At 47.8% G+C, this 23,209-nt stretch overlaps 1 protein-coding gene across 2 annotated transcripts in view; it reads right to left on the reverse strand.

Moving 5' to 3' along the window:
• Positions 1-23,209, reverse strand: part of SLAMF9 (SLAM family member 9) — a 29,702-nt gene that overhangs the window by 2,097 nt on the left and 4,396 nt on the right. The window contains exons 1-2 of one of the 2 annotated variants that reach the window (XM_070362936.1): positions 1,052-1,189; positions 4-345 (exon numbers count right to left, since the gene is read on the reverse strand). In XM_070362936.1, coding sequence (XP_070219037.1) covers positions 4-345; positions 1,052-1,097 — 388 coding nt within the window. In that variant the 5' untranslated portion in view covers positions 1,098-1,189. Of the gene's footprint in view, positions 1-3; positions 346-1,051; positions 1,190-23,209 lie in introns of those variants that run through there. The other variant, XM_070362944.1, reaches the window with a different exon arrangement.

The following is a 23,209-nucleotide window of genomic DNA, read 5'->3' on the forward strand; positions in this document are numbered from 1 at the left end:
CACGATAGACGCGCAGATTGTACTGCTGCATGGTGGAGACCTGGGACGTTCTCAGGTTGACTTGAGCTTGGTAAGATCCTGAGTCCTCCCAGCTCAGATTTTGGATGTGGAGGGAGTAGGTGGGCTCCAGGAAGCTTACTCGGCCGTCATAGCGAGGGTCGGTCACCATGATGGTAGCCGGATGTCCCTCTTTCTCTGGCACCACAGTGGCAAGCCTTTTGTGGGAGGACCAGATGATGTTCTCAACCTCCTCATCAAATGGCATTTCCAGGGGCAGGCTGATGGACTCGTGAAGGATCCCAACCACTTCCTCAGGATCCACACCATCTCCAGAGTACCCTTCAGCTGCAGATAAAGAAAGAAAAGATTAGGACCTCCTTGGTGGTCCAGCGGTTAAGGATCTGCCTTGCAATGCGGGGGATGCAGGTTCAATCCCTGGTCAGGGAACTGAGATCCCACATGCTGGGGAACAACTAAGCCTGAGCACCACAACTACGGAGCCCATACGCCACAACGAGAGATAATTCGTGCACCTCGACAAAAGATCTGCATGACTCGCAATGAAGATCCCATGTGCTGCAACTAAGACCCCATACAGCCAAGTAAGTAAATAAATAAATAAAACTTCAGAAAGATGGAAACAACGCAAGTGGTGTCTCTGGGCTGCTGAGACTGGCGGTGGGGCGTGGTCTCAGTCTCACCTGAGTAGTTTCTGTGACTCACAATCAATCTCATCCTCCAACTGCCTCTTCTGGCTCTAGCTCTTCGCTGCACCTGACTCGAGCACCTACCACGGTTTGGTTTCCATCTGTACCTCACCCTCCAAGTTCTCTCTTCTCCATTTGCTGTCCTTGGGGTCGCTCCCCTTCTGTATCCACAGGTATCCTTATCTCTTTTTACTGCACTAAAGTCACACCCTAGTCCTCTGTACTCCAGAGGAGCTGAAGGACTCAGTCCCAAAGGCAGCGACTTGCTAACCCAATGCCCAGCAGAACAGGAGCACAGAGAGGAAATGAGACACTCCTGTTCTGAAGCTGGCAGTCTGTCTCACCTTCCTGGGACAGCACGAGGAGGAGCAGCCACAGAAGTGCTCCCATGCCAGTAGCCTGTGTCCTGGGAGTGTGGCCTGGTCAGCCCTGGAGGCTCTAAGGAAGACAGGCTGACAAGATGCTGCTGGAGGCAGACTCACAGTCCTGGGGAGAGGGAAGTGGTTCCCCCAGCTAGCTGTCCTCTAACTTCCCCATCTCACCAAGCCCCTCCCTGTCCATCTTGGGAAGACATCTCTCCAGCCTGACTGGCAAGGTGGTTTACCCACTGCCTCATGGTTCCTGTCCATAGTACTCAACTGAAATCTCACTTCCTAAATGAACCCTTCCTAGATCCCTGCCCCCTGTATTCCCAGGCTTCCCAGACTACCACCTCCCCCAAGCTCTTCAAACACTTTCTATCCACCCTGTGATTTGGCTCTCAGGATACTCTGCCTCAGATCTCCCTTGGCAGTTCCTATGTTGCTGTGATCTTTTGATCTTATAAACATCTTTATCTCCCCAGGCAGACTCCATATTTTGGGACATCTCTCTATGTCCTACTGATGCTGGTTCCCATGCTAGACACATTTAGCACCCAACTGATATTTTTGGCATGTATGAATGAAGGAAGTTTTTCTATTTCAAGTTAGCTAGGTTCCCATTTGAGAGACTATTCATAGGAAGAGAAATTTTGACTTCTTCCCCCAACCCCAAGTTCCATGGGGTTGCAAAGGGTCAAACACGACTGAGTGACTAACACTCAGTTTAGACCAGAAAGCCTATCTATGTTGTCAATATTATCAAAAAATATTAAATCATTCTGTGAGAATATGAAATGAACTAAGCTCTAGGAAATCTGACAATCAGAGCTGTCCAGGACACAATGGGTAGCCTTTGAAAGTACTTTCTGTCCTTCGTATTCAAACTAAGATTGGACAATCTTGGATTGTTGAATGTTCTACAGCATGTCTGATACCCATGGGTGCTCAGATGGGATAATCTTTAAGTTTCTTCTAGTACTCAATTCTATGAGTCTTGCTGTAATCAGGAGCAAGAGTGATGCCCTTAAGATGAAGGGCACAATTAGAGGCAGATATGTGCCAATATCCCATACCTTAGATGATCAGATTTGACACTCAGTTAGGTATTTATTGAGTAGCTTCCTTGGCCCAGGCACTGTCCTAAGTGCTGGGTGATTAGCAGTGACCAAGAATTTTAGATCATGGCTTTATGGATAGCAGAGGCCAACAACTGACCACAGCCAAGTAACCGCAAGTTTGATGAGTCTTACCAAAGGGAAACTGGGGGACCTGTGACAGAGGGATTTACCAAAGCTGAAGTCAGGAGGGTTGGGGAAAAGCTTTCGAGGAGAAATGATATTTAAGCTAAGACCTCAAGGATGAGTAAGATATGCTAAGGGAAGACAAGAATGAAGTAGACAGTTCTTAAAGTTCAATTTATATAATTATCAAATCTTGGGGGTTGGGGTTTTTTGAAAATGTAGATCAGGTCTCAGTCTGAGTATGAAAACTTTTTTAACATAATCTCATTTAAAAATAGGTTCGATGCAGGATACAGGAAGCTTGGGGCTGGTGCACTGGGATGACCCAGAGGGATGGTATGGGGAAGGAGGGGGGAGGGGGTTCAGGATGGGGAACACGTGTACACCCGTGGCAGATGCATGTTGATGTATGGCAAAACCAATACAATATTGTAAAGTAAAATAATAATAATAATAATAAATAAATAAAAAGGGGAAAAAATAAAATAAAAATAGTATTAAAGCAAAGAAGAAAAAAAATTCAGTTGAAAAGATGAGCATGAGTTAGGTTCTCTGAGAAGCAGATGATGGAGTTAGGAGTAAAAGAGGTTTAATCTGTGTGGGCGAGGGAGGGTGAGGGGAACATAAAAGATAAAAGTGGAAGGGAGCAGAAATGAGCAAGGAGAGCCTGGGACCGTGATGCTGAGCAGACAGTCTCACTAACTCAGCAGCGAGCCCTGGCGTGGAGCTCCCGCATCCTCACCATGCACAGCCATTGGCTGGGGCTGCCCAGGAAGTGCATGGGTCTCTCGTGGGTCCTGCACGTGCTGCAGCTGGCGGCTGCCAGCTGACTGCACCCCTTGAAGCTGAAGACAAGTTCTCTCTTCAAAAGAGATTCAGGGGCACCTTCAGGGCCACTGCAGTGAATATGCTGATCAGACAAAAGGTGATTATGGGCAGATTGATTAAACACCTGTCTCCATAAATGGTACATTATACTTATTGAGCAGAGAGAAATAATTTCCATCACTTCCTCCCGCCCCCAGCCCACCCTCACTAAGCCCTCCAAGTTCAGTGTGGAGAAAGCCCTTCTCCAAGTATGATTTTCAAGTGCCCCGGAAGTCTGATTTTTCATTCTGGCTCATGGATTGCGACCCAAATGCAGCTCCATTTCCATCTCTCACTGCCTCTTCAATCTTACTCAGTGGGGTGATCTTCCCCTGTGACAGATGAGAACCTCGGCTTTGGTTTTCTGCTCTCAGTTCAGAAATGAGAACTTCTTTCCCATGTAATATACAAAATTCTAAACTTACATAGAATTGAGCAGTCTCCCCCTTGCCCTGGCTTATGTCTGTTTCAGGCTAAAAGCTTACACAGGAGAGTGGGAGAAGCCCTGCTCTCTGCTCAGCTTCACTCTCCCTCTGCTTTCTTCAACTTGCCCCCACCCCAATTCATGTTCCCCATCTCCAGGAGGGTGGGCAGGGAGGGGAGAGGGTGGAATCGTTCTCACCCAGCTGAGTGTCTTTGCGCTCTGTGAGTCTGGCAGATGGTTAAGAAGGACTCCATTGAGGATCAGTTTTGTGGGTTTTTACATGTTTCTGCTGGTTCCTTCTCTCTATTCTTGACCCAGGAAGGATGCGTCTCTATTCTGAATCATCCTTTGAAAGTCTTTCCTCAGCCCCTGGACATCTGGTTGTACATCTCATCTCCACCCGTCGCCCCTTCAACTGTCCCTATTGTATGGCACTCAGGCCAACCAAGCAGCAGGTTGTGTCTCACAGGTGGTCCTCAGTTGCCCACCAAAACATTCCTAGCTTTGACAGATTCTGAGATCTATAGCATAGCACCACCTTCCTGGCTGCCTCATGGGAGTCCCATCTTACTCCACAGTTGGTTTTAATTCTCCAAAGCCTGACTGACACTCCGGTCCCCTTGGACTCTCACCTGCAGGCAAGCATGTCAAAGCTCACAGTGTCCTTTCCCTGAAGACCCCTCCTTTGGCTGCTGGTCAGACATAACATCGTTTATCCTTTGGGGGATAAGGTGGGATGTGTGTGTGCTCAGCCACTCAGTTGTGTCTGATTCTTTGCAACCCATGGACAGTAAGCCACCAGGTTCCTCTGTCCATGGGATTATCCCAGCAAGAACACTGGAGTGAGTTGCCATTTCCTCCACCAGAGAATATTTCCCACCCAGGGATCAAACCCGTGTCTCCTGCAGCTCCTAAACTGGCAGGTGGATTCTTTACTGCTGAGAAGCCCATGAGACGGGGAATGACAATGAAAAGTTCTTTCAAAGAAATCTCTTTCTGGCACTCCCCGGCAGTCCAGTAATTAGGACTCTGCACTTCCAATGCAGAGGGCAGAGGTTCCATCCCTGGTTGGGGATCTAAGATCCCACCAGCCATGTGGTGCAGCCAATAATAATAATAAAATAGAAAAAAAGGAAACCTCTTTCTGAGCTCCCTCTCTCCATAGATGAGGGAGATTCCGAGAGTGATGACTCAGGTTCTCCTTCATTCTGGTTGTAAATTTCACAGAGGGAGGTCCCCCACGTTGCCTTTCATCTCTCCATTCCTGTCCCAGGGACACCTCAGTGAACCATCGCAGGGAGAGTTCCAGCTAACACAGAGGATCCCCTTACCGCAGTCTTTGACCCAGCTGGTTTCTGCAGCACAGCGGTGGACAGTTCCAGGACTGTGACCTCCACCCTGAAGTTAGTACCTTTGCTTTTCTGTTTCAGGGTTTTCTCTGCAGCAGTGGAATTGCATCAGCCCAGGTGCAATGCAGCCAAGAAGTGCAGGGGAGTGCACAGACCCCAGAGGTAACCCCTGGAGTCAGTGGAACACTGAGTTGATGGATAAATGCCCCAGCCTCTCTGCCCTTCCTCCCTGCCCTTTCTTTATTCCCTGCCCAGGGATAATCCTGAGGCTTCTTCTTCAGGGTTTTTCAGCCCACAGCAATAACCAACCATGAACACAACTTTTATGGGCTTTTCTCCCTTCTCCATCTCATGCTCCTCATTCTTTCATATTGGCTTCCTGGATGGTCTCCCAGAAAGACTACCTCCACCCAAGTTCTTGCCAAAGGTCCCGTTTTGGTTGAACCTAGGTTGTTGTACTATTATATATGATAAAGTAGTTGAGCCATTCAAACTTAGATCCACTGTCTCCTCTGCCTGGGTCTTTAGAGGAAATAAGTTAATGAGATATAAGCCTCCCATTCCAATTCTCTTGATGTAACAGCCTTGGGAAACCATGGGCTGGTGAAAAGCTGGTCCTGCTCTGATGAAAGGATGGGGAGATAATAAAGGGTCAAACCTTTGATCAGGCTTTGTCTTAGCTTCTCATCAGATCTGGAAAGACTAGGACCCACACAGCAGAGCCATTAGCTGTGTGGGTAATGGCTGTGTGGGTAATTAGCTGTATGGGTAAATTTCCTCTCACAGCAAAGCACATTGAGACCTACATGTGTCTTCCATTCCATCAAGGGAGCTGCCTGTATGCTTGATACAATATTTACCTTTTAAAATTTGTTGTTGTTGCTGTTCAGTCACTAAGTCATGTCTGACTCTTTGCGACCCCATGAACTGCAGCACTCCAGGCTTCCCTGTCCTTCACTGTCTCCCAGAGTTTGCTCAGACTCACGTCCATTGAGTCAGTGATGGTTTTAAATGTCAGGGTTAAAAGAGTGATTATTCAATTGAAGGTGGCTGGAGAGAACTACAACAGTCCGAAAATTGTTGAAGGGCAGCCAGAGGAGCCATTGTGACGCAGAGGAGAAAGGCGTGTCCCTTGTGAGGGACCAGCCTGGGCAGGATCCCTGGGGTGGGAGAGAGCAGAGTACACTGAGCGTCCTGACCAGGTGGGGCCAAGGGGGAGGTGGCGAAGAGCAGAGAGGGGGTCCGGAGGCACCCTGGAGACAGCTCACCTTAGAGCTTCAGAGACCTGCTCAAGAGCTTAGAAATCATAGTCTCTTAAAAAGCTTACTTTGACAGGCAGGAGAAATAAAGGCTAGAGGTGAAGAGAAAAGGGGGTAGAGGGAAACTTTATTGCTGTCGTTGACTTGCAGTGTTGTGTTATTTTCTGCTGTACAGCAAAGTGATTCAGTTATACCTATACATGCATTCTTTTTCATATTCTTTTCCATTATGGTTCACCAAGGATATTGAGTGTTTCCTGTGCTGTACAGTAGGACCTTGGTGTTTATGCTATTGACTTTTCTTTTTTTTAATGGGGGAGATATGAACATATTTAAATGCTGAGAAGAGAAGAAAGTGGGGAGTAGAGCTGCAGAAAAGAAAGGAGATGGTCAGTGGAGCTAGGCTGCCCCCATCGTCCCCAGAATATCAGAATATCAGAATCCCAGGGAACTGGGATTCAGGACCCAGAAAAAAGAACCAGCCTTAGACTGCAAAATGGTCCTTCTTTACACAGAAAAGATGATCAGAGATGCAGGCAGATTTGTCTGTGGCAAGGAGTGAAGGGGAGTCCTGTCTGGCAGTTTCAATTTTCTCTGTAAAGTGAAGGTGTCAACTAAAAAAGATGCATCACGTGAAAGTTGAGAGTTAAGTTTTACTTGGGGCAAAATGAGTGCTGAGGGCTTCCCAGGTGGCACCAGTCGTAAAGAGCCTGCCTGCCAATGCAGGAGACATGAGAAGCAGGTTCAATCCCTGGGTCGGAGAGATCCCCTGGAGGAGGGCACAGCAACCCAGTATTCTTGCCTGGAGAATCCCATGGACAGAGGAGCCTGGCAGTTTACAGTCCATAGGGTTGAAAAGAGTCGCACAACTGAAGCAACTTAGCACGCACCCATGAGGGCTGTAGCCCGGGAAACAGCACCTCAGATTGCTCTGAGAAACCCTCCAAAGAGGTACTGGGGGAAGGTCAATATACAGGATTTTGGTGAAGGGGGAGTTCAGTGCAATCAAGCACTCATTTTACAAAAGGTTTTCTGCTAGTCACGAGGAGCTGATGTCATCATGAAGGGATTTAGTGCTTTCCTACCTATAAGGAGATGCATGAAATCAGTTCCTGAAAACATCTGTCTAAAGGCCTGGTCCACCAGTTTCCCTGGAGCACAGAGTGCCTCGTTCCCCACTGTGAACTCCCTTCGGGGAGTGTCGAAGTTCAGCAGCTGTAGCAGCATAAGGGTCAGTCTCCGCAGAGGTAAATGCCCTTGACCAGCACCAGTTCCTGGTTGACAGAGGCCAAGTTCTCTGCTGAAACTGAAGGCTGAAGTGTCTGTGTCAAGGGCAGGACAAAGTTTGAAACAGATGCAGTGACTCTGTGTCCAGGCTTCTTGGGACAGCCCGAGTTTAAGTCTGCTGTCCTGGGCTAATTATTAATCATGTCCCTTTTCACTCTTAGAAAGTATCCTGGTTTGTAGGGTAAATTATGTGATTACTCTAAAACAGGAGCAAAACTTTAAAAAAGAATCATAGTCAAATAGCTAACCTTTAAGAGCTCAAGGCCACCCTTAGCTTTTCTGGTCACCACGTGTCCCTCAAGTTCTAGGGGAAGGTAGTGGGGTGGGCAGGGCGAAATGAGAACACATCTGGAACCAAGCTGCTTGTGCTGAAAACTTCATCTGCAGAATGGGATCCACACAACATCTCTTTGTGGGGCAGTTGTGAAAATGAGGTGAGATGATGCCTGGAAAGCCCTTAGCACAGATGGGCACACAGCAAGAGCTCAAAGAATGTGCGTTGCAGTTATGACTAAAGGTTAAGTGTTGAGAAGGTGGACTTGGGAATTGTGAAGAACTGCAGCCTCTTCGTACTGGGCCAGGGTCTGTGTCTATTGAAGAGAATACTACAGAGGAAGTTTCTAGCATAAGACACGTGAATAGACTTTTCCCCAGCAGCGTAAATCAGCCCCTGGTCTGAGGACACAGAGGGCGTTGCTGCCGGCAGGTTCAGCCCAGCTTGGTGTTTTCCATACCCCTTCCTGCGCATCATGTACAGAGAGACGCAGCATGCTGGGCTGAGTCCCTTGAACTCCAAATCCCTGAGTGGTTCCTATGTACACACACCCTTCCCTCAACTTGCCTTTTCAGCACCATGCATCTGCCTTTCTTAAAATCGACTCCCTGCCATATGTTCTGCTTCCCCTCATGCTTATCATTCTCAACGTGTAGGTTTTGCATCTTCTGCATCAGAATCATGCAGAGGGCTGTTTACAATGCGGATGCCTAGGGCCCCCACTCCAGATCCAGGGACTCAGGGTGGGGTCGGGAGGGAGTGATGGCTGCAAACCCACCTGCCCTTTCAGGTCCTCAGGGGATTCCGCTGTGTGCTACAGTCTGAGAATGCCCCACGCTGCCTGCTCTTCTGTTTCACTGAAACAGAGAGGAAGTTCCCCAGCCAGAGCTGCCTTTGTCTCCAATTACAAAAGGTTTCTTTCCCCCTGAGTAGAGCCATTAAATGCTGCTCTCTGGGGCTGGGCTGCCTAGAACATAAGACAACTCTGGGGGCTTGGGACCTGTCCTCCCAGAAGTCTCCCTGGGAATTGGGAAGCCCTGTGTCCAGGACGGAAAAGGAAAGCAGGCCCAGGCCAGAGCTTCAACCCAAGACGTCCACCTATATTTAGTCCTTGACATGTGGGCGTGCTGATGCAGAACTTGCTTGAAAACAGGAAAGAAAAAAGTTCACAATCTACTAATCTTGTCCAACCTCTTATTTAAAAAACAAACAGAATGAGTGGTGGAGGAACTTCTGCAAGGCCACATGATTGAGGCTGAAACTCAGGTCTCCTAGAGCCTTGGGGGCAGGACTTTACCTGACGAAACTAATTTTGGATGTAACAGAACTCTGTCTGTGATGTCCCAACACAGAAAACCCTCAGTGAATGTTAGTATTGCTGGTGTCATTATTAATTTGTATTTGTATTCATTTGTTGTTGTTAACTTGTATTTGAGACTGGAGGCGCTCAAAGAGAGCCCGAGGGGAACAGAGGGGGATGCCCTGAGCGATGCCAGCTGGACGCCCAGGCAGCTCTGCACAGAATGAGTGATACTCTTCTCAGCAAATTCAGCACTGATCAGGGGCCGGCTCTGCAGACTGCCAGTTCATCGATGTGCCAGGGATGATCAGAATCTTCGAGGCTGCCTCATCTTATCAGGACAGTCATCAACTGATATATAAAATCAGCCACTCATCCTACAAATATTTAGGAATTTCCAACAAAGTACCAGGCACTAGATGTGCACCACAGCAGTGAGCAGGAAACATGGAGTTCACATCCCAGTTCCGGGTGGGCTGCAGGGAGATAGGCAGTGCACAGCACACGAATACACAACAACGTCAAGGGATAAAGTACCGCAAGGGAAAGCAAAACAGGATGAAGCGACACAGAAGGAGCCCCCAGGGGTGGGGGAAGGCAAGAAATATACCTCATTGAAGGGGTTCTGATCAAATAGATCAGTTTCAGTTGCACTGCCCTGACATTTCTTCCCTGTACAAGGTCAGTCTGAGGAGCTGTGAGCAGGAGGCAGCCCCGGGGAGCAAGGTGTTAGAAGACAAGAGATGGTGGTCCCTGGTGGTCCAGTGGTTAAGACCCCCTGCTCCTAATGCAGGGGGCCCAGGTTTGATCCTTGAGTCAGGGAACTAGATCTCATATGCCACAATGAAAGATCCTGTGTGCCACATCTAAGATCCAGAAGAGCCAAATTAATTAATCAATTGATTTTTTTTTTTAAAGAACACAGCAAAAAGAAAAGAATATAGGAGATGAGCCATGATGCAAGAATTTGGTGACAAATGTCCATCACTCACGTGAAGGACTAAGGTTAGTTAGGGGAAGCTGGATGAAGGCTATACAAGCACTCTGTAAATCTGTAAGTCTAAAAGGATACCTCAAAATAAAAAGTTTTTTTAAAGCCTAAAAATAAAATGTTTGGTGACAGCCTGTTGCATCCATTTCTGTAGTGAGCTCCTCCTCCACTGCTGTCTAGCTGACATTTTCTAAGCAAAACTCAGGTGGTCCTGTCAGGGCTTACTTTCAAGACTCTCCTTGCAGTGAGTCACAAGGAGAGTCCTCCATACCACATTTTTCTTAGAAAAATGCATCTCATTTTTCTAAGAAGGTAAATACTTTCATTTGATCATTTGTTTCTTTGGATTTGCACATCTCATCTCTGATCCACTAAGCAGTGACTTAGTGACAACACTTTTGAAACTCAGAAAGCAGTCTCGTTTTCTCCTTTTCCGTGGCTACCAACACCACCTCCCACCACATACACATTAGATACTTTTTCTTTTTACATTTTTATTTATTTATTTTTGGCTGTGCAGGGTCTTTCTCTGCTGTGGCTCGGGCTTTCTCTCATTGTGGCGAGCGGGAGTGCAAGGGCTGCTCACTGTGGTGGCTCCTCTTGTTGCACAGCACGGGCTCTCGGGCACTTGAGCTTCTGTAGTTGTGGCACATAGGCTTCGTTGCCCATTGGCATGTGGAATCTTCCCTGACCTGGGATCAAACCCGTGTCCCCTGCATTGACAGGCAGATTCTTAACCACTAGAACACCAGGAAAGCCAAGATGTTTTTCTTGATGAAGGCTGCAGGTCTTCCTTTATCAGATATAAAATACTTTCAATAGGAAAACCTCCGTTTCCCTATCAAATTCCCTCAAAGAGTTTCTCTCTTATAACTGTTTCTTGACACCCCACAGTCAAATCCCCTGTCAGGGTTGAATCTTTCTTCCCAGGGGAGAGAGGGGCTGTCTGAAGTCTTGACCTCACAGCAGTGAAGGTGGCTTGAATTTCAGCCACGGGATTGCGGCCACAGGATCTCTGTGATCTGAGAGCTTTCCTTCCTCTGAGGGGAGAACAGCCTGGTGACGGAACACCAAGAATGGAGACATTTTCTCCCAACCTGTGGAAATGGCTAAGGAGTTGGGGAAGGCCTCGGGGATCCCCTCAATGCGCGAGAAGAGGAAATAGTGACAGAGAAAGGGAACTAGAGAATTAGGAGTAGGCACTGCTAGCAGCTGCTCTGCGGGTGGGGGAAGAAGCAGTGGAGAGGAGAATTGTCCTGGACTGATGGTTCCGACACTGGGATAGCCAGACTGGTGGCTCCCAGCGCAGTGACAAGGAGTACTGCCCCTAACTCTTTGCTTTTCTAAAGCTCATCTGATGAGGTGTTCCCTAACAGCTATGCAATCCAGCCCTTCCTTTAGAACAGTGGTTTGTGAACTTTAGAAATATCCACACAACCCCTTCCTCAGAGGAAATATTCCGAGAAACCCAATACAGGAAACGGGTAAAGGTGCACTGCTCTGGTGGAAGTTGGAGGATGGAGCCTCTCTCACTTTAAACCCCAAGGCCACTCCTTGGAGCCCTGAGGGTTCTGTGGAGTTCCTCTGCTCAGGGGTGGCAGACGGGCAAATAAATGGGACAGAGTGAGCAGGTGGAATAGCCATTCCCTTCTCCAGGGTGTCTTCCTGACTCAGGGATTGAATCCCAGTCTCCTGCATTACAGGCAGATTCTTTACCATCTGAGCCACCAGGGAAGCCCTCAGAACTTCTAACACAGTTCAAACAGAATGGTTGGAATTTCACCTACTTACTTACCTATTGGACGAAAGACTTTCCTTTTTAAAAAAAGTGTCTGCTACTCAAAATCCTTTAAAATAGTGTTTATCACCCAACTTGGAGCCTTGAAAACACAAAAGGATACCTTATGCTCCTATAAATAGGCATGATTTGCTTTGACAAAGGTCCTCAAAGTTGGGCTAAATGGATTTTGTCCCCACTGAGAATTACTAACCCCAGTTAAATGGGATGATCAGAAAACTGAACCCCAAGCCACATTATATATGAACCCACTGCAGGCCAGTAGCCTGTGTGGACATTTGTTATAAAGTAGGAATATTCAATGGGGCTATGGCAAATGGGGCTTGTTGATTAGTTGCTCAGTTGTATCTGACTCTTTTGCAACCCTATGGACTGTAGCCATCCAGGCTCCTTTGTCCACGAGATTTCCCAGGCCAAGAATACTGGAGTAGATTGCCCTTTCCTTCTCCAGGGGATCTTCCCCACCCAGGGATCAAACCCAAGTCTGCACTGCAGGCAGATTCTTTACTGCTGAGCTACTGGGGAAGCCCTGGAATACGGGGCTATCTGTTGCTAAAGACACTGCTCACTATTAGCACACGGTGTCATCTTGAGAAAAATGTCTCCCAGTGTCGGGAATGGCAGGGCCCAGGGCCGTTTCCCTGAATGGTCTTGTAACCGTAGAGCTGACCTCACTATCCGCTTGGAGTTGCTGCTATGAGAGTAGAGAGACACTTGGGTGGCCTCTCATGGCCAGGATAGAATATAAAGCATGCAATTTGGATACCGTCTTTGTTCCTGGCACCAGCTTATCTTCCTACCCTGCTTTCTTCTAATCTCATTCTCCTAATTGATTAATGTCTCATCTTGCCACGTTGAATGCATTTTGTAAAACATGTGTGAGAGTTTAGTCAAGCATACAGTTAGAGAGAACACAAGACCAAGACCATCCTCCCTTCTCACACCAATTGCAAATTTCAGAGGTTCCCCCAAACCACTCTCAGTTTCACACACTGAGAGCTTTTATGCTGCTGCTAAGTCACTTCAGTCATGTCCGACTCTGTGTGACCCCATAGATGGCAGCCCACCAGGTTCCCCCGTCCCTGGGATTCTCCAGGCAAGGACACCGGAGTGGGTTGCCATTTCCTTCCCCAATGCATGAAAGTGAAAAGTGAAAGTGAAGTCGCTCAGTCGTGTCTGACTCTTCGTGACCCCATGGACTGCGGCCTACCAGGCTCCTCCATCCATGGGATTTGCCAGGCAAGAGTACTAGAGTGGGGTGCCACTCATAGGTTAAAATCAGCCTAGCAAGGACATGCAGAGGCCCAGGAAAAGTACCAAACATGTCCTCTCCCTGTGGAATCCTAGGACAGTGTTATGCTCTTGGCATCAGTATGTGACATTACTCACAGAGAAGCTCACCCAAACCTTGGTGCCATTTTTCTGGTGTCTTGATGACATACAGCCCTCATGGCTGACCTTTAGTTTCTAGTCCTTACAAAAGTTAGGGGAGAGAAATGATACTGCATGGCCCAAAGCCCTCATCATAGATCACACTGTTAGACAGTCTGGTGGCCAAGGTCCCCATGCAAACAAAGACATGCTTATCAGACCTCATATTCTAAAGGTCCAAAGATTGTTTCCCAGTAGCCAATAGCAAAGGCCGGACATCTCTTTGGGAAAGTTAATTCTTCATGACACAGTGTGTTAAATTCATTTTTTCCAGCAAGGAAAGAAGGAATGAATCAACCAATCAAATTGAATCGGTCCAAACATGACCAGACTCCTGAGTACAGTCCCCGACTGACAATAATGCCACAGGAACAAATCAAGGTGAGGGTCTCCAGCAGGGACTGGAGCCCACAGCCTGAGCCCTTCCCAGGGCTGGTCATGCTCCTCGTGGTACCCAGGGCTGATCATGCTCCTCGTGGTACCCAGGACTGGAAGAGGGAGCCAGGGTTGCTGCTCTACCCTGAGTGAGGGGAGGAGAGACAATGCCCTCTGAGGCCAGAGAAGGCAAGGGAATGCTGATGAGATGGAGGTGGGTTTAGACAGGTGCCATCTTCTCCAGACGGAGCAGACTAAGATAAGCACATATGCAGTAAAATGTAGGGGTTCTGGCAGCTTTGCAGAACTGTTTGGGAAGGATACCGAATCAAGGTCACAGTTGGCATTGAGAGTCCAGGGTCTCAAAGCCACTCTCACAAGCCTTCAGGCAGCACCTGGGCAAAGCAGCTGCCATTTCTCCCCTGCTACTCTGGGGAGTCCCAGGAAGAGGAGACCTGTGTTTCCTGAAGTACATCCAGGCCATATGGCCACAAGGCCCCCTTTGCAGGGAGACATTCAGACAGTGTGACAGTCCACCCCAGCAGCAAAGGGGAGAAGGCAGCGCAGCCAGTCCTGGGGAGAGGGCATCAGCAGGCCCGAGGAGAATGGGGCCAAGCTGCGGTTGGGGGGCCTCCTGTGGATCTCTAGAGCCCATCTGCACCTGGGACTCCAGCTCCTGCCTCTCTTGTCACATCCCTGTGTGCGCTTCAGTTGAACTCTCCACCCTCTGCTCTCCCTCTAACACATGCTGTCTTAGTCAGCTCAGGCTCCCATAACAAAATGCCACAGACTGGGAGGCTTAAAGATCAGAAATGTAATTTCTTAAAGTTCTGCTGGCAAGAAGTCCAAGATCAGGATGCCAGCAAGGTAGCTTCATGCTGAGGCCTCTTCTCTTGACTTGTGGGTGGCTGCCATCTCGGTGTCCAGTACTCTTGCCTGGAAAATCCCATGGACGGAGGAGCCTGGTAGGCTGCAGTCCATGGGATCACGAAGAGTCAGACATGACTGAGAGACTTCCCTTTCACTTTTCACTTTCATGCACTGGAGAAGAAAATGGCAACCCACTCCGTGTTCTTGCCTGGAGAATCCCAGGGACGGGGGAAGCCTGGTGGGCTGTCGTCTATGGGGTTGCACAGAGTCGGACACGACTGAAGCGACTTAGCAGCAGCAGCAGCAGCAGCCATCTCAGTGTATCTTCACATGACATTTTCTTTCTGCAAGTCTGGGGAGAAAGAGGGAGGAGGGGAGGGAAAGGGTGAGAAAGGGGAAGAGGAGGGGATGGGAGAGAGGGAGAGGGAGGAGGCTTTCTGGTGTCTCTTCTTACAAAGGCACCAATCACATCATGAGGGCCCCACCCCTATGATCTCATCCAACCCTAATTACCTTCCAAAAGCCACATCTCCAAATATCACCATATTGGAGGTTAAGCCTTCAACCTATGAATTTGAAAGTTACACAAACATTCAGTTTATAACACACACTCTATGGCCTATCCACAGGAGACAAGTTGTCTGTGTCTCACACCAAAATCCACATGCCTCAGATTTACTGAGATCTCAGGAAAATGGTTCTCTAGAGGGTCCATAGCATCTGCAACTGTAAAAAGAGGGCCCATCTTACTGCTCATTTTCACGTGACCTGAGGTTCTTCTCCTTCTACACATCTCTCTCGTCCAAGCTCCCCATACTCTGGGCCCAGCATGGGGCTTGGTGAGAGGAACACAGAGGAGTGAAGTCTGACCCTAGTCAGCTTGCTGAGGCTCAGAGCCCAGCTGAGGGACAAGACCTACCATCCACGCGAGTGTCTCAGGCTCACTCGTCTCTCTGGAGACACTGTTCCCAGCCTCACAGGAGTAGTTCCCAGCATCCTGCTATGACATCACCAGGAAGAGGAAGGAGGTAGCTCCACCATGGGGAGCCGCATGGTTCCACAGGATGTCCCCACTGAGGTGAAATGAGTACCGGATCGGAGGGGAGCCCCTCTGGACCTCACAAAGGAGCTCCGCCTCATCCCCCACAACTAGGCTGGTGGTTCTCAGGGTGAGCAGGGAACGGACGGGACACCAGAGCTGGGGAGCCCACAGTTGGGAAGGACAGTGACTACCCAGGCTCCTCCCTTAGGGACTCCCCCACCCCAGCACTCCCAGGGGCCCCACTGCCCACTGCCCTCTGCCCAGGCTTCTGAGTAGTGTCTCTCCCTCCCCCAGTTATGCCACTCCCTGATCTCCAGCTGAAGGCTCTGTTTCTGGACCCTGCCACCCTCAAGGGCCACCTCATACCAGCAAAGCCTGGAGTCTCCCTCCTTGGCTGCTAGGAGGCAGAGTTATGTTAAGGAGGTGGAATCTAGAAAGCTAAATATGTATACACACACACATATGTGTGTGTATATAACACAGCAAAAGAGTGAAAAACAACTAAATGGTTTATTAATGGAGACCCCAGTTAAACAATTATGGCCCAGCCGTATAGTGAAATACAATGTAGCCATGAGGAAGAGGTAGGTCCATAAATACCAAATGGAATGAGCCCCAGGATAAAGTCTTAGTGAAAGAAAATTAAAAACAACGTGTGGATCCTTGTGCACAATATACCTCTACTTGTATAGATTTAGATATAAAAAGACATGCATGTACGTATTCACACATCTATAAGTTTGTGTAGGCATATTAGATCTTTAGAATACAGGGGGGTAGACTGGGTAACTCATGGACTAGGCTTGGGAAAAAACAGTTTTCACAATGTGCTTCTTTGTTCTTTATAAACATTTTCTAATGCTTTTATCACGTTCACATTTTTTAAAGACTTATTTTATTTATTTATAGCTGCGAGGCATACGGGATGTTAGTTCCCAAACCAGGGATTGAACCAGAACCCCCTGCAGTGGAAGTGCAGAGTCTTAACCATTGGACTGCCTACGGAAGTCCCAACTTGTTTTAACAAAAGGCTAAGTAAAACAAAAGATTCTAACCTTTATTTCCGATTTTCCATCCTCCCATAAATCCCTGCCACCTGAATTGCCTGAGCAGAGATCTACTTCCTGCAGCTGAAGATCCTGGGAGCTGAGTCACTAGATGAATAGGGAGGATGCTGGGAAAGAGGCAAGGAACAGACTGTGAAATTAAGAATCTGGGCAACCCCAGCTTAGGCAGAGCAGGATGAGTAGATGAGCAGACTGACAGCTGATGATAGGCTTGCGTTCTTGCTGGTGGCAGAAGACAGGAGAGACACAAAGCAGAGGTGGGCCTGTGTCCCTGGAGTTACAGGCCGAGGTCCCACGTGAAGCTGGGGGACACGCAAGGTCAGCAGACGCAGTCTTCCCTCAGAGACACAAACAAGGGTTTATTGCCAGAATTTGGTTCTGGCATCTTTCTCTCTTCAGTTATGGGAAACATTCATTGTGTCCTGTCCGCTGAGCTCCCAGCAGAACCACTCACAGCTCCAGCTGGCAGGACTGGGACTTCAGTTGGAGAGGCCTGGAGTGAATGGGATAGAATGGCTGAGAGGGAAAAGCTGAATGTGCCTAGGCACAGATGTTTGTCACTGGGCTCTCAGAGGAGGCGGGGGTTCAAGGCCATTCGCAGAAGGGAAGAGACCCTGAGACCTCCCTGCCTTGACATACAGCACACAAGCACCAGCTCAGCACTGTAGAGCCAGCCTTACCGACTGATCAGAGTCGGTGGCCGTAGAGGCCTCAGTCAGACGGCTTTCCCTCAGACATTTCCACCCAGGGTTATCAGAAGGGGATGCGAACACCGCCATAAAAACAAAAACAACAGGGATGTGAAGCTAAGGATGCACCAAACTTTCCATCACAGGGCTCTGCAGTGGAGAAAAGTGATGGGCGTTAGACTTGACAATAAGGATTTCCTGACAAAAGAGACTGAACATGGGTGAGTCCTGAAGGATGAGTGAGCCCCCTTACTCCCTCTTCCTACACAGATTTGGAAAGTGCCAGCTCCCACTACTGCACCATCCCTAACTGGTTATGGCTTCCCAGGTGGCGGACTACAGTCCATAGGGTCACAAAGAGTCAGACACAACTAAGCATCTGAGCATGCATGCAACTGTATCCTGAGATGCTTCGTAGGAACATTTCCATACAGCACCTGGTTGTCCTGTCTTTAGGGTCTCCAAGGAGCAAGGGTCTTTCCTGCTCCCCGTCTTTCCTGCTTCAGAAGGAATGAGGCAAGGAAGTCAGACGAGACTTGACAACCAGTCCTCTCAGAAGTGGCGAGCAGGATAAGACTTGAGGTAGCGGTGGAGACTTTAGAAAGGAGAAGTGATTTAGGGTCTGTTATGAGAGTAAATGTGGATATTCATACAGGACATCAGACCTGATGAGGTGGATCTCAGCAGGCAGAAAGGACTTCTCATCTCTTAGGAGCCTGGTTTCAACTCGAAGGAGATCAATGGATGTTTGTAGTCACCTAGGTGACACATTGGAGAAGGAAATGGCAACCCACTCCAGTGTACTTGCCTGGAGAATCCCAGGGACAGCGGAGCCTGGTGGGCTGCTGTCTCTGGGGTTGCACAGAGTCAGACACGACTGAAGCTACTTAGCAGGTGACAGATGCTAGGATGGCATCCACACAGGCCAGGAACTAAGAAGGGAGGCAGCTAAAAATGCCTAAATTATATCTTACAAGACAGATTCGTGGTACTTTTTAAGTTTCCCTTTTACTTACCCTGAAAAGAAAGTGGAAGTGCTAGTTGCCTGTTGTGTCTGACTCTTTGCCACTCCATGGACTGTAGCCCACCAGGTTCCTCTGTCCATGGGATTTTGCAGGCAAGAATACTGGAATGGGTAGCCATCACCTTTTCCAGGGGATCTTCCCAATCCAGGGATCGAACCCAGGTCTCCTGCAGTGCAGGTGGATTCTTTACTGTCTAAGCTATCAGGGAAGCCCTTTACTTACCCTGCTGCTGCTGCTGCTGCTAAGTCGCTTCAGTCGTGTCCAGCTCTGTGAGACCCCACAGACGGTAGCCCACTAGACTCCCCCGTCCCTGAGATTCTCCAGGCAAGAACACTGGAGTGGGTTGCCATTTACTTACCCTAGTTTCTAGTAAATTCTTGTCTAAAGGTTTCAGCCCAGCTCAGCCATGTGTTGAAGAGGAAGCAGAGCTCTCTAAAACTCAGTGTGGTGGACACCGGGAGTGGTAGTCAAAGAGAGGCCCCAAGAGAAGGTGAACCTCAAAAGCAGAGGCTGTGGCCCAGTTGCTCCCCCGCCTGCCCCCCGGCCCAACCTCTGCACCGTAAGATTCTTGTTGCAGACCCAACTTCAGCGATTGTGAAGGTGTAGATCAAGCAGTGACTGGCTCTCTCCTCTTGTAGGAAAGGGAGTTTCTCTTACTCCAATCCATCTTTTTTCCAAGCTGACCCCAGAGAAGACTTCATTTGACTATGTGAAAATACAGATAACTTTCGGTTTTAAGGAATAGAGGATTCACTTATGCTTATTTATCACGAGGCTACTACCTGAGCCTTGAATGTCATTAAATACATCTCATCAATGCTGGCAGTATTGTTTCCTTTTATTAACTTCTGTTTGGTCTTGTTTGGTTTTCCAAGTTTTTGGCTGTTACTTGGTGTGACTGTTAGGTAGAAATCCTTGAAAAATCAATGTGGTAGGAGGAAGCTGTCATATTGGTTACAAATCAGGAGAAGTAGAAGGCTACCTAGGTGGTAAAGTTTGAGTTGTTTTAGAGAACCCTGTCTCTCAGACCCCACCCCCAACATGAAAGTCCACTGATTCCTTTTTTGATTGCCACTACTTTCCTCCAAGTTCTTCTTTAATATGCAAATACTGCTAGGAAGATAAGAGGAAATCTCAACATAGCTCTGTTTAAAAACTGTTCTAATATGTTTGTAAATGTTCAGGGGGAAAAAAATGTAAATCTCCTTGGGTAAGCAGGCTTAGATGAAGCTATGAGCTCATTTTGGTAAATGTGCAAGCTTAGGCATTTAAAGCAAAGAGATTTACATCAATCTAAACTTCCAAGGCCAGGAGTTAAGCATCAAAGTATGGTAGCCAAAAAATATTTTATTAACTAGAAGAGACTCTCATGGGACTCTTTATCATGAATGACCTAGAGAAAATAACATAAGGCAATATATTTTCTACCTCAGTTTAACTCAGCAAAGATCTACTTCATTCTACTATATGTAGCACACTATGGTGGGTGTGACTTGGGACACAGGATTGCAGATAACAGTCCTCTTTCCCAGGCAGTCTACCACGCAAGACAAAATACAAACGGAGACACAAAGCAAAGCGTCAGAGTACTGGGAGAGCTCAGTGAGGGGAGAGAGCCTGCCCAGTTGCAGGATTCAGCTGGTATCAAGAAGGGATTTAGAGGCAGTTATCAGGAAGATAGATTGTATGTGAAAGAGTTGTCATTAAGGAAGACACAGAGATAGGAAATCACAGGAATATTTTAGGCCATATCAGATGGTCAGGTCTGGATGGAACATAGAATAACAGTGGGAAGTTAGCGGAAAATGAAGATGGGAGAGAAGATTAGAAACCTCTGAGCAAGACCGAGGCAAAGGAAGTTTAGGGCCAATTTACAGTAAGTCTTCTGTTCTTTCCCATGTCTACTTTCAAGAGCTCGGCCCTAACCACCCACTGGAACAATAAATCCTAGCACACTTCCAGGACAGGCTTCTGGGGCATCTCTCCACAATGAGCTGAGTCTTTGGTTCTACCCTTAGAAAGACTCACCTCACATAGCTCAGTGTTTGTCCTTTGGCCACTCTTCCCAGCCTCTTCCTGTTTACCATATCCCAAACCTTTCCACAAGCCTAGATACCTCTCAGCCTCTTGTCCTTTCAGCTGTGACTACCTTTGTCCTCTCTTTATAGTGACTAGTGATAGACATTGCCCATGTGCCAGGCTCTCCTTTGACAGCCAACAGAGTCTCCTGAGGATTAAGTGCTAATTGGAGATCCAGCCCTATTTAATATGTATACTTCTCACTCTCCAACTCTTACGTCTTTCTCTATCACTGTCTGTGTCCACGTCTCCTGGACCCATCTGATTCTCCTTTTTCTTGTCAGATGGCAGAAGTAGGAATCACAGGAAGGAGCAGCAACACATACACCAAAGGACTAGGGCCTCTTAATGTGTGAGAGAGTTGCAAGGATGAGATACCCTCTGTTATGTGCAGAATTGTGCCCACCCTCCCCACTACTCCATTCATAATTGAATTCTTAACCCCTAATATCTCTGGAGAAGGCAATGGCATCCCACTCCAGTACTCTTGCCTGGAAAATCCCATGGATGGAGGAGCCTGGTAGGCTGCAGTCCTTGGGGTCGCTAGGAGTCGGACCCAACTGAGCGACTTCATTCTCACTTTTCACTTTCATACACTGGGGAGGGAAATGGCAACCCACTCCAGTGTTCTTGCCTGGAGAATCCCAGAGAGGGGGGAGCCTGGTGGGCTGCCATCTCTGGGGTCGCACAGAGTGGGACACGACTGAAGTGACTTAGCAATATCTCCGAATGTGACTGTATTTGGAGGTAGCATTTTTGAAGAGGTAATTAAGGCAAAATGAGGCTCTTAGGGTGGGCTCTAATCCAATATGACTGGTGTCCTTATAAGACAAAAAGGTTAGGACCCCAAGGCTGCTTGTGCATGAAGGGATGACCCTATAAAGAAGCAACAAAAGTTTGGCCATCTGCAAGCCAAGGACAGAAGGTCAGAGGAAACTGTGCCAGAACCTTGATTTTAGACTTCCAGCCTCCAGAATTGTGAGAAAATAAATTTCTGTTGTTTAAGCCACCTAGTCTGTGGCATTTTGTTATGGAAGCCCTACCAAACCAATAGACCCTCCCAAGACCATGTTGGAGTGGATGACTGGAAAGATTTTTTACATTATCAGTGCCTACAAAAATCCATAGCATTCTTCAGATGAAATCAGCTCTGAGGACTTCCCTGCTGGTCCAGTGCTTAAGAATTTGCTTTCCAGTGCAGGGGACACAGGTCTGATCCCTGGTCAGGGAACTAAGATCCCACATGCTGCAGAGCAACTAAGTCCATGTGTCACAGCCCCTGAGCCCTAAAGCTCTAAAGCCCTTTCACCATAAAAAGAGAAAGCCTTGCCCTGCAGTGGAGACCCACCACAGCCAAAAACAAAGAAAGAAGTTAGTTCTCTCCTGGAACACCAGCAAAATTTGCCACGCCCTGAGACTTGCTGTCCTGATACCCTGGGCACAACTGACTGGACCAAGGATCAAGGTCTCTTTAGACCCATGTGTTTATGGGAGAGCTTCTATCATAGAGTTACTAGGTTTCCCAGTTAGATACTCTAGGAGGGTTTTTTTTTTTTTTTTCTTTTAATTAAAGATAATTACAATATTGTGTTGGTTTCTGCCATACATCAACATGGATCAGCCATAGATATACATATATCCCCTCCCTCTTAAACCTCCCTCCAAACTCCCCGCCCACCCCACCCCTCTAGGTTGTAAACAGGAAACAGTAAAAGAGCAGGGAAGGCAGAGGTGATAGAAATAGGAATGGGAGGAGAAAAGACAGAAGAGAGAGAGAGACTGAGTAAGGAGAACCCCTATGTCTAGAGCAGAAGCTGGCTTCTGAGAGAGCTGCTGCTGAGTAATTCCCACTATCCTGTGAGGCCTGACCATGAGACTGTTGAGACAGTTTCCTTACTTGTCCTTGCATCCTTTAAGTGGATCCCTGCCATTCAGCTTATTTAACTTATATGCAGAGTACATCATGCAAAATGCCAGGTTGGATGAAGCACAAGCTGGAATCAAGATTGCCGGGAAAAATATCAATAACCTCAGATATGCAGATGACACCACGCTCATGGCAGAAAGCAAAGAAGAACTAAAGAGCCTCTTGATGGAAGTGAAAGAGGAGAGTGAAATAGGTGGCTTAAAACTCAACATTCAGAAAACTAAGATTATGGCATCTCTGGTCCCATCACTTCATGCAAACAGATGGGGAAACAGTGACAGACTTTATTTTTGGGCTCCAAAATCACTGCAGAGGGTGATTGCAGCCATGAAATTAAAGGACGCTTGCTCCTTGGAAGAAAAGCTATGACCAACATAGATAGCATGTTAAAAAGCAGAGATATTACTTTGCCAACAAAGGTCCATCTAGTCAAAGCTATGGTTTTCCCAGTAGTCATGTACAGATGTGAGAGTTGGACTGTAAAGAAAGTTGAGTGCCAAAGAATTGATGCTTTTGAACTATGGTGTTGGAGAAGACTCTTGAGAATTTCTTGGACTGCAAGGAAATCCAACCAGTCAATCCCAAAGGAAATCAGTCCTGAATATTCATTGGAAGGATTGACACTGAAGCTAAAACTCCAACACTTTGGCCACCTGATGTGAAGAACTGACTCATTGGAAAAGACCCCAATGCTGGAAAAGATTGAAGGCAGGAGAAGAAGGGGACGACAGAGGATGAGATGGTTGGATGGCATCACCTACTCGATGGACATGAGTTTGAGCAGGCTCCGGGAGTTGGTGTTGGACAGGGAAGCCTGGCATGCTGTGGTCCATGGGATCACAAAG

The sequence above is a fragment of the Bos mutus genome, chromosome 3, assembly GCF_027580195.1.
Source record: "Bos mutus isolate GX-2022 chromosome 3, NWIPB_WYAK_1.1, whole genome shotgun sequence".
In the NCBI taxonomy this organism is placed as follows: Eukaryota; Metazoa; Chordata; class Mammalia; order Artiodactyla; family Bovidae; genus Bos; species Bos mutus.